Source organism: Lepus europaeus, chromosome 13 (assembly GCF_033115175.1).
Source record: "Lepus europaeus isolate LE1 chromosome 13, mLepTim1.pri, whole genome shotgun sequence".
Taxonomy (NCBI): Eukaryota; Metazoa; Chordata; class Mammalia; order Lagomorpha; family Leporidae; genus Lepus; species Lepus europaeus.
In genome coordinates, this window is record NC_084839.1 from 25,628,918 (window position 1) to 25,643,892 (window position 14,975).

The 14,975-nt window shown below is 48.2% G+C and overlaps 1 protein-coding gene across 1 annotated transcript in view; it reads left to right on the top strand.

Moving 5' to 3' along the window:
- Nucleotides 1–4,861: 4,861 nt before the first annotated feature.
- WDR43 (WD repeat domain 43) overlaps nt 4,862–14,975 on the top strand; it is a 56,535-nt gene continuing 46,421 nt past the window's right edge. The window contains exons 1-2 of the mRNA XM_062209189.1: nt 4,862–5,098; nt 11,894–12,031. Of these exons, the coding sequence (XP_062065173.1) occupies nt 4,874–5,098; nt 11,894–12,031 (363 nt within the window). The 5' untranslated portion in view covers nt 4,862–4,873. The remainder of the gene's footprint in view (nt 5,099–11,893; nt 12,032–14,975) is intronic.

The window sequence follows — 14,975 nt, forward strand, 5'->3', positions numbered from 1 at the left end:
GAGAGATCTTCCATCTGCTTGTTCACTCCCCATGTGCCCACAATAGCCAAGGCTGGGCTAAGCTGGAAGCCAGGAGCTCAGAACTCATCCCAAGTCTCCTGTGTGGGTGGCAGGGACACACATACTTGAGCTGTCACCTGCTGTCTCCCAGGATGCACATCAGAAGGAAGTTGGAAGTGAAGTAAGGACTCAAGCCCTGGCACTCCAATATGAGATGCAGGTGCCCAGAGTTGTATCTTAATAATTGCACCAAACTTCTGTCTCTTGAATGGTAATTAAAAAAAAAAATTACATTCTGGTGCCGGCACTGTGGTGTAGTGCATAAGGCTGCCACCTGCATTGCCTGCATCCCATATGAGCGCCAGTTCGGGACTCTGCTGCTCCACTTCCGATCCAGCTCTCTGCTATGGCCTGGGAAAGCAGTGGAGGATGGTCCAGGTCCTTGGGCCCCTGCACCCATGTGGGAGGCCTGAAGGAGGCTCCTATCTCCTGCCTTTGGATCGGTGCAGCTCCGGCCATTGCGGCCAATTGGGGAGTGAACCATCGGATGGAAGACCTCTCTCTTTCTCTCTGCCTCTCCTTTCTCTGTGTAACTCTGACATTCAAATAAATAAATAAGCCTTAAAAAAACACACTCTGTTTTTTTTTTTAACTTTTTTTTAAGAGCTTCAGCCACATTCTTTTATTTATTTATTTATTTATTTAATTTTTTGACAGGCAGAGTGGACAGTGAGAGAGAGAGACAGAGAGAAAGATCTTCCTTTGCCGTTGGTTCACCCTCCAATGGCCGCCGCGGCCAGCGCGTTGCAGCCAGCGCACCGCGCTGATCCGATGGCAGGAGCCAGGTGCTTCTCCTGGTCTCCCATGCGGGTGCAGGGCCCAAGCACTTGGGCCATCCTCCACTGCACTCCCTGGCCACAGCAGAGAGCTGGCCTGGAAGAGGGGCAACCGGGACAGAATCCGGCGCCCCGACCGGGAATAGAACCCGGTGTGCCAGCGCCGCAAGGCGGAGGATTAGCCTAGTGAGCCGCGGTGCCGGCCTCACACTCTGTTTTTATTTCAGTAATGCAATATCTTCTCTTATCTCTTAAAGAGTGCTCCCATCCAAATGCCTATAATGACTAGCCGGAGTCAAAACTGGGAGGCTGGGACACAGTGCAGGTCTCCCACATGGGTGGCAGGGGCCTAACTTTTGGAACTATCACTGCCACTCCCCAGGGTCTACGTTGGCAGGAAGCTGGAGTTAGAAGCCAGGAATAAGAATGGAACCCAGGTACTCTGTAGGTCATAAGCATCTTAACTGCTAGGCTAAATTAAAAAATATATATATACTTAAAATGCAGAGAGAGAGAGAGAGAGAGAGAGAGAGAGAGAGATCTTCCATCTGCTGGTTCACTCCTCAGATGGCCACAAGAGCCAGCACTGGGCCAGGAGCCAGAAGCTTCTTTCAGGTCTCCCATGTGGGTACAGGGGCCCAAGCACTTGGGCCATTTTCTGCTTTTTTCCCTGGAGCTGGATCAGAAGTGGAGCACCCAGGGCGTGAACTGGAACCCATATGGGATGCTGGCGGCGCAGGCAGCAGCTTTACCCACTACGCCTTGACACTGGCCCCGTCTTCATCTTGCAGCATTTGACACGGCTTTATTAGGCCTCGCTTCTGACATTCTTACACACATTTGGTTTAAGGGCACCTCTTTCTCCTGGGCTTTCGTCCTGCCTCACTATTACTGCTTCCCGATATCAGTTCCTGGATCCCCTTCCTCTTCCTGACCTCTAAAGATTGGCACGGCTTGCAGCTAAGTTGTCTTCATCTGCTCCCACGCCCAATGGGAGCGTTCCAGTTCCATAGTTTCAAACAGCATCTGTATGCCAATGCTTCTAAAATTTCTATCTCTGCCTGGGATCTTTTCTCCAGGAGCCATCTCATGCATCCAACTTCCTACCAAACAACTCTACTTTGATATATAATAGGGATCTCCAACTTAAACACAAGAGGCAGAACACTTAATTTCCACCCCACCCAAACCTGTTTCTTCTATTTAGCTAATGGTATATCGCCATTCACTGAATCGCTGAGGCCCTAGAGTCATTCCTCACTCTTCTCCTCTCCTCACTCTTCACAACCCACCCGTTGGCAAGTTCTGTTGGCTCTAACTGCAGACACTGTTGGAGTCTGACCACTTCTCACCACATCCACTACTTCCATCAGAATTCTACACACCACTGTTCTCATTGTCAAACACTAGTCAACAGCCATCTACTTCATCTCTCTGCTCTTGTTTATTTAAAAAATCTAGATCAGCTCATGTCATTCCAATGTTCAAAATTATCCAGTGGCTTAGTTCTATCATTCTTGGAGTAACATCCAAACACTTTTCTACAGTGGACAAGACTCGAATCTGACTCCTTCTGAACTCAACTCTCACTCTTGATTCTTCCAGTTCTCACCATTTGCTCTGGGCTTTTTCAAAGACTTTTCTTTGCACCTGTCAAGGTCTTCATTGTCTTAGAATCTCTGCGCTTGATGTTCTCTGTACATCAGCTGCTCTTCCTTCTGACCTTGCCTGGCTCGAGAGAAGCTTTCCTAAGAAAAATCAATTTCCTCCAACAATAAAGTCTGTTTCGCCTTCCTCTGATTTATTTATTTATTTTTTACAGCAGTTTGCACTACCCGAAATAGGGATTTATTTACTTCCATGTTTATTTCCTGCTTCCCTGTCCAGAATGTAAGCTTTATGGGCGCCGGAATCCTGTCTCCCATAATAACTGACATATTCTTGGTACTTAGGACAGTAGTGGGCACACGGCAGACAATCAGCTCGTTTCGGTGGATGAACGAGTCCATTTCCAGGCTAAAGACAACATCACCCTTCCCAAACCAGCTGTTCCTCTAGGATTTACTATCCTGTGTGAATTGGATCCCTGAGCAACCCCTTGGTGTAAAAACTCAAGGAGTTTTTCTTGGCCTCTCCTCTTCCTTACTTACCACTTGAAATTCTGTTTATTGTATTTAATAAACAGCTCTTTCAAAAATGATTTATTTGGGGGCCGACACTGTGGCATAATGGGTAAGGTTGCTGCCTGCAGTGCTGACATCCCATATGGGTGCTGGTTCGGGTCTCGGCTGCTCCGCTTCCAATCCAGCTCTCTGCTATAGCCTGGGAAAGCAGAAAATGTCCCGAGTCCTTGGCTCTGACTTTGAAAGTCAGAGAGAGAGAAAGAGAGAGAGAGAGAGAGAGAGAGTTGGTTCTTCCATGCACTGGTTCATTCCCCAATGGCTGTAACAGCCGAGGCTGGGCCAGGCCAAAGTCAGGAGCCAGGAACTCCCATCTGTGTCTCCATATGGGAGCCACCATCTGCTGCCTTCCCAGGCACATTAGCAGGACGTTGGGTCAGAAGTAGAGCAGCCAGGACTTGAATCGGTGCTCTGATATTGGATGCTGGCATCTCAAATGGTGGCTTAACTCCCTGCACCACAACACCGGGCCCTGACAAACATCTTTCGAAGCTGTTAGTCTCCACTGCCATTTCCCTGAAGTCACAACCATCTCCAGCTGTGATTCCAACCTTCCAACACAGTCATCACACTGCTGCTCCAAGTCTTTCTAAAATGCAAACCTCACCGTGCCATTCTGCAGTTGTAAAAGCCTCAGTCTTCGCTGACAGTGGTAAATTTTCTTTCCTGGTAGGCAATAAACTTGGCTTGAGCTGCACAGTACCTTGAATTAGAATGCATCGGTTTGGAGAAATAGTGCGACCATAAAAAAGTCTATTTGATGTACAACATAGGATAAACCTTGGAGAAATAAGAGTGAATAGCTGCTCTCACCATTATTTTTAAGGTATTATGATTGAAGAAAGTATTGGCCGGCGCTGTGGCTTAGCAGGCTAATCCTCTGCCTTGCAGTGCCGGCACACTGGGTTCTAGTCCCAGTTGGGGCGCCGGATTCTATCCCGGTTGCCTCTCTTCCAGGCCAGCTCTCTGCTATGGCCGGGGAAGGCAGTGGAGAATGGCCCAAGTCCTTGGGCCCTGCACCCGCATGGGAGACCAGGAGAAGCACCTGGCTCCTGGCTTTGGATCAGCGAGATGCGCCGGCCGCAGAGGCCATTGGAGGGTGAACCAATGGCAAAAAGGAAGACCTTTCTCTCTCTCTCTCTCACTGTCCACTCTGCCTGTCAAAAAAAAAAAAAAAGAAAGAAAGAAAGAAAGAAAGAAAGTATTATCCGTGTACGTGATTACAGCTTGGAAGGGAATGGGAGAAAATAGAAACAGTTGTTACAATCAGGGATAAGTGAAGAATTATTTGTTTTTTGTTTATTTTTTACTTTATTTGAAACCCAGAGAGAGAGAGAGAGAGAGAGATCTCCCATTGGCTGTTTCACTCCCCATCTCTGCAACAGCCAGGGCTGGACCAGGTCGAAGCCAGGAGCGTGGATCTCAATCCAGATCTCCCTCGTGGGTGATAGGGATCCAATTACTGGAGCCATCATCAGCTGCCTCCCTGGGTGTGCAGAAAGAAGTCGGCATTCGAACCCACTTCTGGGTTGCAGGCCCTAACTGGTGTTTTAGCCGCCCCCTCCACTTATTTCTTTTAAATATCTCGTCCAACCACCTTATACTACGTTCCTTATTTTCCCTTAAGCAACGGACCTTGCTCGCCCTTCTCCAGTCACGTTCCCTACCGCGCTCTCGTCTGGCTCAGAACGAGTCAGCGATGGGCCCCACCGGGCCACCGTCCGCAGGACGGACCCGCCCAACGCTCCGCGGCGTCGCGCAGAGCCACTCCGCCCCACTTCCTCCCTCCAGGCCCCGCCCCCGACCGCTGCGCCTGCGCACGGACGAACACGTGGCTACCGCGGAGCCAGAGCAGCAATGGCGGCGGGCGGCGGCGGTAGCGGCGACCCCCTGGCCCCGGCGGGGGTCCCCTGCGCCTTCTCCCCGCACGGGCAGGCCTACTTCGCTTTGGCTTCTACCGATGGGCACCTGCGAGTGTGGGAGACAGCCAACAACCGGCTGCACCAGGAGTACGTGCCTTCCGCGCACCTCAGCGGTACCTGCACCTGCCTGGCCTGGGCGCCGGTGAGGCTGCAGGCCAAGGTAATGCCAGCGGGACGGTGCGGGCCGGGCTTCTGCCCAGGCTCGGCTTGGGCGCCCCTGGGCTAGGCGGCGCGCGGTCCGGCGCGCGCGTGGCCCTCGGCTCCGCGGGTTCAGGAGGCGCAGAGCGCGGCGGCGGCGCGCATGGGGCCCACGCCGCCAGCCCGGTGCGCGGCCTGTCCAGAGGGCAGTGAGAGAGGGCGCGGCTCGATCGCGTGGACCGTGGCCTCGAGCCCTGCCGGCAGGCTCCATGCGGTGTGCTCCCCACCGTCTCCCGGCCGCCATGTTCACCGAGGTCCCCGGCCCCCTTGGGGCAGCTTCCTTCTGCTGGGCCTCGCTCATCAGCTTGCGCTCCACGGACCCCTGACTTTTGACAGAGCCCCGCCGTGGGACCATACGACGGTTCTCTGTCCTTCTCTGTCCCTGATCCAGCCCGTCCGCTTTGCCCTGGGCAGTTGGGATGGACAGGTCTATCTCTTGCTTCCGGGACCCCCCCCCCCCTTGCCCCTTGGGTGCAGGCTCAACACGTGTTCCCTTTCATGTCAGGTTGGGGCACTCTCGCTCTTGAAACTCGTGACTTTTCCAGTGAATCTTCAGTCTCAGCCTTAACAACCTTCTTGCTTTTCAAACACCTACCCCCCACCCCACGGGCCCCCCCACCCCCCGCCACTGCCTTAGCCCTCCAAGCTTCCAGTTGGCATTAGGGTATGGAGGTGAAGTGGAGTAGTGGCTGGACTGGAGACCCGTGCAGGTAAAGTTTCCCTTCCATGGGGGATTGCCCAGTTAGGGAAGGTTTTCACTGTCAGGTAAATGCCATTCGCTGTTGGGCTAACTCACACGCACGTGGTTGCCGCGGTTGGAAAGTAGCCGGACCCAGTCACCCCAGCCCGACCTGTAAGCATCGGAAGTTTAGCCCTGACTCTTGAGTTTGCACTTGGGCTGTCTCTTACTCCGTCTGATGACCCGTGGGAACTGTCTGCTACCTTTTGGAGTTGGAAGCAGAGATATCTCTAACTTGTGTTCTTTGGGGTGAGTGGGTTTATATGTGTATTTCCGATTTGGGGTCATCTTTTCATAGTTGGTGCTGCTGACCTGTGAGGAGACCTGTCAGGCCCCATAAGGGAATCACAGAACGTGAACTTTGCAGATACCATACTTGTTGTAACATTACAGCACTCTGCGTGTTTTTCCTTTTCGGCATCGTTCTCTGTTTTTAATTGAACTGTTCTGTACAGTGGTGGCCGCGCTCGTCATGCCCGTGCTGAGAAACACGGAGCAGCGGTTTGGTTGGCGCCCGGACCCAGGCTGCACTGCCTGTGTTGGAAGCCGGCCATCACTTCATAGTAGTAGTTGTGCCTCTAGTCCTCTGTTTTTAAAATGGGGATAAAAGTACCTCCCTGATAGAGTGGGTGTCTTATTGGACCTTCAGTGTTGAAAGTGAGAGGGGGCGGGGGCAGAGTGTGTTCCTCCCTGAAAACTCTTCACACAAATGTTAGGTGTAGAATTTGAAAGTCACATTGTTACAGATGGAAAAGGAAGTCATTTGTAAGAGCTGCCACAACCACTGCTCCCAGGTCCCTGGCTTATGTTCCTTGTCATTTAGGTTGCCCCTACTAAACTCTTTATTTTACATCTTTGTGGCTTAATAGGATGGGACAAGAAAAGGATGTTATTCCAAACCATGTCCCAACATTTTGTTGAGGTCTTGGCACATGATGGACTTTGGAGGTGAAAAGAGGCATCGGGCCTTTCAGGGTCCTCACAGGCCTAAAGGGGCCAGTGTATAGGACTGGTACATCCTAAGTGCTCAGTAAATGAATCGGTGAGCTGCTGGCTGCTGGCTGCTTTTTATCATTGCACACTGCATTCCCCAGTCTAAATCAGTTTGTGGGAGCGTCCTGGGTTTGGTTTAGTAATTGGCAGCTTGCCACCCCAGGACTTACCAAGTGTGGTGATGGGACTCTTGTCAGTGGAGAAAGATGAGTTTATGCGGGTTTTTTTGGGTAACAGATTAAAGTTAGTACATAAATGTTTAGAAAAACTAGATTGCCGCTTGTTTTCCTCACAGGTTGGTTGTAATACTTTGCAGTTATGCCACGATATAGTAAAGAGGATCTTCATACACATGATATAGCTGCTCATTTGTTTGATGCGGCCTGGAGGTAGGAGAGCTCTCATGAGGGAAGGAAGTACTCTGGGAAAGTGCAAAGAAGCAGGTTGATGGACTCTGGCTGGGTGCTCTTTTTAGAGTTGCTCGGGTTTCTGTGTGTAAACTGTGACAGGCCGAAGCCACACAGAGAGTGGCCGAGCCACGTGGAACCTGCGGATTCGTTGGCTCCCCTGAAATTCTCAGACTTGCACACCTTTCCTTCCCTGACTGCTGGAGAGCTCTGCAGAAAGAGGGCTGTGCTCTGCCGGCCGCCACGGTAGCTGCCCCTGCAGCGAGGAGACCTCGCCCCGCTTGGGACCTGTAGTGGGCCCGCAGCGTGGCAGCACTGGCTGGGTCAGCGTGGTCGTGCTGAGGATGTTTCTAGAAGTCTGAGCTGAGTCTCCCCATCGCCATCCCTCAGGGCTGCGGCTCGGTTCAGCTAGGTTCCCGTACAGTGTGGAAGAAGACAGAAGCTCGCCGTTAGATCCACTTGGCGGAAATAGACATTTCTGTGTATTATAATTTAGTGTTTCAATGTAAACACTTTGTAATTTTAGGTAAAATGTAGACTTTTTTTTTTTTTTTTTACCACTTGCCAGAGTAAGTGGCAGTAAGATGGGCCAAGAAATGGGACAGGAGATTTACTTACATGATGAAACTTAAAACGTGGGGCATAATTTTCAGTATAGAGAGTTTCAGTATAGAGAGTTTTTCATTTTTTTAAAGATTTACTTTATTTATTTGAAAGAGTTAAAGAGAGATGTAGAGACAGAGAGAGAGGTATTCCTTCCACTGGGTCACTCCCCAGATGGCCGCAACAGCCAGAGCTTCACTGATCAGGAGCCAGGAGCCAGGAGCTTCTTCTGGGTCTCCCACACATTGCAGGGGCCCAAGCACTTGGGCCATCTTCCACTGCTATCCCAGGCCATAGCAGAGGGCTGGATCAGAAGAGGAGCAGCTGGGACTAGAACTGGTGCCCATATGGGATGCCAGTGCTTCAGGTCAGGGCTTTAACCCACTGTGCCATAGCGTCGGCCCCCGTAGTTTTCAGAAGTAGGTTTTGATCCATCAGTTAATTTTGAAGTAGATAAAATGGGTTGTGACAGCGTTAGAAAAACTGAAATAGAATGGAAAATAGCAGAGTATTGTCCCTGGTAAGGATATTCCTCCATGGAACTGTCTCACTTCCATGTCCGTGTTTTTATGGGTGTGTTTTGGCTCTCCATGTGCATGTCAGCTCCTACTGTGGGACCTCGTCTGAGAAGTCGTTGCTTAGTGATTGATGAAATCCAGACTTCTGCTAGATGTCCTTCCCTGTCTCCTTTCCTCATCCCTGCTCTAGGCTTTATAAGTTACACAGGTGTGCCATTCAGACTCCCATGCTGATGGCTGTCTTCATCAGACAGGTGCTTGGTGTTTATTGATCACTCCGGCTGCCCTTTGTGTTGGGAGGCTCCTTCATCTAAGGAGTCACATCCTTCAGGTCTTCACTCCTTTTGCTTTCAGGAGCTGAGAATTTTTTAATTACAAATATATGAGCTGACTTCTCAGGACAGCACCTTAGATTTACAGGTTTGAATGTAGTTAGTGTGCACATGGCATTCTGCTGGGCACTTTAGTGGTAGCAAAACTGAGTATGATGAAGATGTAAAAGAAGAAAGAAAGACAATTCCGATTTACTGTGTCTGTAATGAGTATCTTGAGAGACAGAAGAGATTTCTGTAGATCTTGAAGTGTGGCTAAGATTTAAGCCATGAAACTGGAGATGAATCGGAAGAGGCCCCTACAGGTGAAGGGAAAAGCAAAAGCAAAATGGGAGAGTGTGTGCATGTTTAGGAAGTGTAATGTAAACAGGTAAGGCTGAAAGGGTGAGGGGAAGGCCATCCTGGGTGCTTCTGAATGCCACAGAGCTGTTTCTGTGGATCTACTCTTTGATCACAGCAGTAGCATGTTCAGATAGTACATGGCAACCAATGGCTGTCATAGTGTACACTCATCAATAGCACTCAACTCTTGGTTTCAGAAATTCTTAGTATGAGTTAATACTTAAAATATTTCATAAAAATATACGCTGTTTGTGTCAGCCTCTGATAAGGTCTCTGTGTTACCTGTTTGGACATGCTCATCCTGCTAAGTTATTTTGAAAAGTATCCAACCCTAAAAAATTTAGCTGATTGAGATTAAATTAATTGGTTGAATTGTTTAGGCTTAGATCAGTGATCCTCAAAGTTGAACATAAATGGTGTGGCTACTGCTTCTACCTGTCTATGCTTGCTGCTCCCAGAAATAATTGGGATTCTTTAGATAGGGAAATTAGGGTTTTGAGTGTGTTAATCTTTAATTTCTAATATTTCTTTGTGCTTTTTAATAGAAGTTCAAATCTGAAGCATACACATTTTGGGCCAACCTTTACTTCACACATTGAGAAACCTCAGTGTGTAGGTAGTTTCAGTCTGATTTTGGAAAGCCAAGAGCAGAACTGTCTCCTGGAAGCTTTCAGTGCAGAGTTACTAGTAGGTGAATACGTTGGGCCTCCACTGTCCTTGCCGTGGGTGGAAACTGCATTTGCCCTCTGGAAGCCTTCAAAGGTAGCTTCAGAAATTCCTGTAACTGAAGGTGGGACCTGGACACTCCTCAGACAAAGGTTTCAGTGTTTCCTGTAAATTAAATGTTACTAAGGAGACCACCTGCTTTTAGATGTAACTCCTTTTTTGGGCTTTTTATGTAGATACATTTTTAAGGATTTGCACATTTGTATTTTTTCCGTTAAATAAAAAGTTACATTCTTTGATTAAATCTTTTTGCTTTTTGTTTGTCTGAGTGTGTCCAGTGAGTTATTCTTCAGATGTATCTGAGTAAAACACCCTTCACCCCCACACACCAGGGTAAATGCTTTCCACATCTACTTGATATTCTTTAGGCACTGGTAACATTGTACTTTTCACTGCTGGTCCTTGAATTGGGTAGATTTTTATAGGTCCTGGACTTCCTTTTTCTGTGCCATAGAACAAGGATCTTATGTTAAGGTTTCCTTTTCGATGGTATTGATCATTCTATACAGGCTGAGCACTGCTTATCTGAGATACTCTAAAATCTGAATATTTTGAGCACTGACATGATGCCAACAAGTGGAAAGTTGTGTACCTGACCCCATGTGAGGGTTGCAGTCAAAACACAGCCACTTAGAATATTGTATAAAGTTATTCTCCAGCCATGCATATAAGATGCACATGGAGCATAAATGAATTGTGTGTGTAGACGTGGGTTCCATGCCCAAGATCTCTTTTTACACACATATACATGCATACACATACTCCAAAATCTGAAAAAACTGGAAATCTGAAATGCTTCTGGCCCCAGGATTTTTGGATAAGGAATATTCAACCTGCATTGAAAGGATGGAGTTTTCTGGGCTAGTTCATGCTAAAATACACAGACTGGTGAGCTCTAATTAAAGCATAAGAAAAGATCTGAAATCATAATTTTTTAGCATTTTAAACACACATCCTTTTTTTTTTTTTTTTTTTGTAAAAGATTTATTTATTTATTTGAAAGGCAGAGTTGCAGAGAGGCAGAGGCAGAGAGAGAGAGAGAGATATCTTTCATCCATTGGTTCATTCCCTAGTTGGCCGGAGCTGCGCCAATCTGAAGCCAAAATCCAGGAGCTTCTTCTGGGTCTCCCACACAGGTGCAGGGGCCCAAGGACTTGGGCCATCTTCTACTGCTTTCCCAGGCCATAGCAGAGCTGGATTTCTGGGACTCGAACTGGCGCCCATATGGGATGCCAGCACTGCCCGCTATGCCACAGTGCCGGCCTCCCCACATACTTTTAAGTTGTGACCATTGATTGTCTTTGATGGACAGCCATGAACTGTTCATATTTGAATAATTCAACAAAGTTGTGTGGCATTTGCCATGAGATTCAAACTTGTGCTTTTTTTTTTTTTTTTTTTTTTTTTTTTTTTTTTTTTTTTTTAAATTTACCTTATTTATTTGAAAGGTGGAGTTACGGAGAGGGAGAGGCAAAAGCAGAGAGAGAAGTCATCCATTCGCTGGTTCACTCCTTCACTCCCTGAATGGCCGCAGTGCCAAGGCTGGGCTGGACCCATGCCAGGAGCCAGGAGCTTCATCCAGTTCTCCCACATGGCTGCAGGGGCCCAAGGACTTGGGCTGTCTTCTGCTTCTTTCCCAGGTGCATTAGCAGGGATCTAGATCGGAAGTGGAGCAGCCCATATAGGATGTTGGCTCTGCAGGTGGCAGCTTAACCCACTGTGCCACAGCACTGGTGAAACTTGTACCTTGTAAGCCATTAGAATCACTGTGCCAGTCTGGAGCTGTCAGCCCAGCCCTGGATCCGTCACTGGAGCAACCTCTATTGTGGCCTCTGCTGCCCCACTAGTCGCTACCGTTTGGCTTGAGTTTTACAGGTGATATTAATGGGTGTTACACAGGTGTCCTGTTGGCTTCCTTTGGGGGGGGGGGGCAAGGACGGAGAATTACGAACTCTTCCCATTGGAGTGATTTTTTATTTTAGTAGACATCATCTAGAGTGGTCTTCCCCTTTAAAGGTGTGTTTTGTGACCTAGTGGGCATTAATGATGTTTTAGTGTTTGAAATGCTAAATATAAACATTGTTTTTCTTTTTCCAGGAAAGTCCTCAGAGGAAAAAAAGGAAATCAGAAGCTTTAGGAACAAGTAACCAGACGGACTTATTGGCTCTTGGTACAGCAGTTGGTAGTATCTTATTATACAGTACAGTCAAAGGAGAATTGCACAGTAAATTAACAGTAAGTGGATACATGTATGTGTCACATAAAAGAACAGTGAGTTATTAGAAGTTATTAAAAACAAAACTCTTGAAGGTATGTGTTGAGGTCATTGCTTGAGGGGCAGTTTTCTGTCCCTTCTACTTTTATTTATTTATTTATTTTTGACAGGCAGAGTGGACAGTGAGAGAGAGAGAGAGCAAGGTCTTCCTTTTTCCGTTGGTTCATCCCCCAATGGCCACTGCGGCCGGCGCACTGTGCTGATCTGAAGCCAGGAGCCAGGTGCTTCTCCTGGTCTCCCATGCGGGTGCAGGACCCAAGCACTTTGGCCATCCTCCACTGCCCTCCCGGGCCACAGCAGAGAGCTGGACTGGAAGAGGGGCAACTGGGATAGAATCCGGCGCCCTAACCGGGACTAGAACCCGGAGTGCTGGCGCCGTAGGCCGAGGATTAGCCTATTGAGCTGTGGCGCCGGCCCCCTTCGACATTTAAAAATGACGTGATGTTTGATGCAAAGCTGCAGTGGTATCCTTGCCTTCATGTGGGTTAGCATCTGAGGAAGTGTGGACTGGATCTAAAGTCAGAAAAGGTCCAGAAACCTGGCGATCACAGGCAGCTGCCTCAGGAGAGCAGCGCGCCAAAGATGGGCACAGCTCTGAGGCCGAGAGCTTTGAGGAGTGGCTGTGGCTCTGTTGCTGCTGCTGTCCCTGGAGGAGGAGAGGCCCCGCGGACCTAGGGTCCAGAACTCTGAGGAGGGCTGCAGCTGCCTGGTGCTGGGTCTCCCCGGGTTGGGAAAACTGCATATTGGGTTCTGCTGCTCCTTGGAGGATTGCTGCCGCTGGGGTGCAGGAAACAACGGCTGGCGTGGTACAGGCCAGGAGGCCGGAAGGTAGAGCCCTGGTTCCCTCTCCGGCCAGGCCTCCCTCTAGTGTGTCCTATTGGCAGAGCCTGTAGATCCAGCTCTCAGAGCAGCAGAGTTTGCAGAGCCTGGTACCAGCACTGGAGTATGGAAGGGTGGGTTTGGCCCTAGGAGACAGTTCCTTAATTGGCATAATTTTTAAAAACAATATTTATTTATTCTGAAAGTCAGAGTTGGGGGAAGGGTGGTGAGAGAGGTCTTCCGTCCTCTACTTCACCCTCCAGATGGCTGCAATGGCCAGGGCTGAGCCAGGCTGAAGCTTCTGGGTCTCCCATGTGGGTGCAGGGGCCCAAGCACTTGGGCTATCTTCTGCTGCTTTCCCCAGTTAACTGGCATAATTTGAGAATACCAGTCACACTGTGTTTCTTTTGCCATTGGACTCCTGTGCATAGGAAAGCTTTCTGTATGTATGAATCAAACAAGTTTTCCCTTTAAATAACATCACAGGAAATTTGGGACTATATAATGTTGAGAAGGGGGAAAATACCCTGATCTGTCAAGACATCTGTTAACAGTTTCTTTGCTTTATGTATGTATTTGAGAAATACAGTTGGCTCTATTGTATGTCCTGGTTTTTTTCCTTAAATAAACAATATAAGCAATTCTCATATTTGTCAAGACTAGTTATAAGTATTAATGACTGCCGAGAATCCCACCGACTTGAGTAGTTCATTTGTACTTACCTGTTGTTGACCATTTAGGAGTTTCCAAGTTTTTGTTATTAAGCAATAAAAAATTTTCTTAGGGATTTCCAGAATTACTAACTTGTAATAGTAGAAGTGTTTCATTATTGGGGCTTTTTATACACAGTATGGAAACACTTTTCAGAAGAGTTTCCCTGGTTTTTGCTTAGGTCAGCAGTGGAAGGATGGTACCTGCTTTCAGCAGCATGATTACTGCCGCTAAGTAGCCCATTGAAACAGCAGCTTGCAGGATGGAAAGCTTATCTGATTTGTAATTTATATCTAGAAATATATTACTTATTTTTGCATATTAAAGTTACAAGACTAACATACAACTGTTAAAAAATATAAAGCACTTAGAGCCATGTGGCAAGAAAGAACTCTGTTCTCCTGCCCCATATGTCTAGTGTGTTCCTCATTGAGCCCTTAGCCCCGCTGGAGGCGGCGCTCGTCTTTGCATTGGATTGGTCGTCTGAGGTTGGCTGTGCCCTGCATTCCGTGCAGTGTGGGTGGCTTTCTCAGCTCCGAGATGCTGATGGAGCCCAGAACTCCTTTTTGGATCATTTTGCTCCTTGATAGGATTGTACGTGCATCTTTAAGGGGCATGAATTTATCCAGAAGGAACTCCCATGTGGGTGTCAGGTGAGGGGTGCTGGTAAGATTTGGTGGAGCAGAAAGGGACCAGGCTTTGAGGCTTTGGAGCTGGTGTGTCCTGAGGTGGAATCCTGCTCTTTTCTGTGATCTTAAGGGTGTTACACAGCGTATCTCAGGTGACTGTGAGACTTAGACGTGATACTGAAGCTATTTGCTATTTAGTAGATGGTGAGTGAGTGAGTGAGTGGACACATTGCCAGATTGCTGTCTGGAAGGATATGCTAGTGTTCATTGCTCCTCGCAGTACATGATTTATGCACTACACGTTTTTACTATAACCTCACCAGCCTGAACAGTACAATGATAAAGATTGGTAGGTGAACAGACCAAAAGTGCTACTTTGTTTTGGTTTTTCTTTTGGTATTTCTTTGGTTAGTAGCAGTGTTGATTTTTTTTTTTTTTTTTGAAAGATTTATTTATTTATTTATTTGAAAGAGTTACAGAGAGGAAGAAAGAAGAGAGAGCTTCCATCTGCTGGCTCACTCCCCAGATGTCCACAATGGCCAGGGCCAGGCCAGGCTGAAGCCAGGAACCTGGAGCCAGGAGCTTCATCCAGTGGGGGCAGGGGCCCAGGTGCTTGGGCCATTATCAGCCGCTTTATCCAGGCCATTAGCAGGGAGCTGGATAGGAAGTGGAGCAGCTGGGAAATGAACTGGTGCCCATGTGGGATGCCGGCACTGCAGGCAGCGGGATTATGCACTATGCCCTA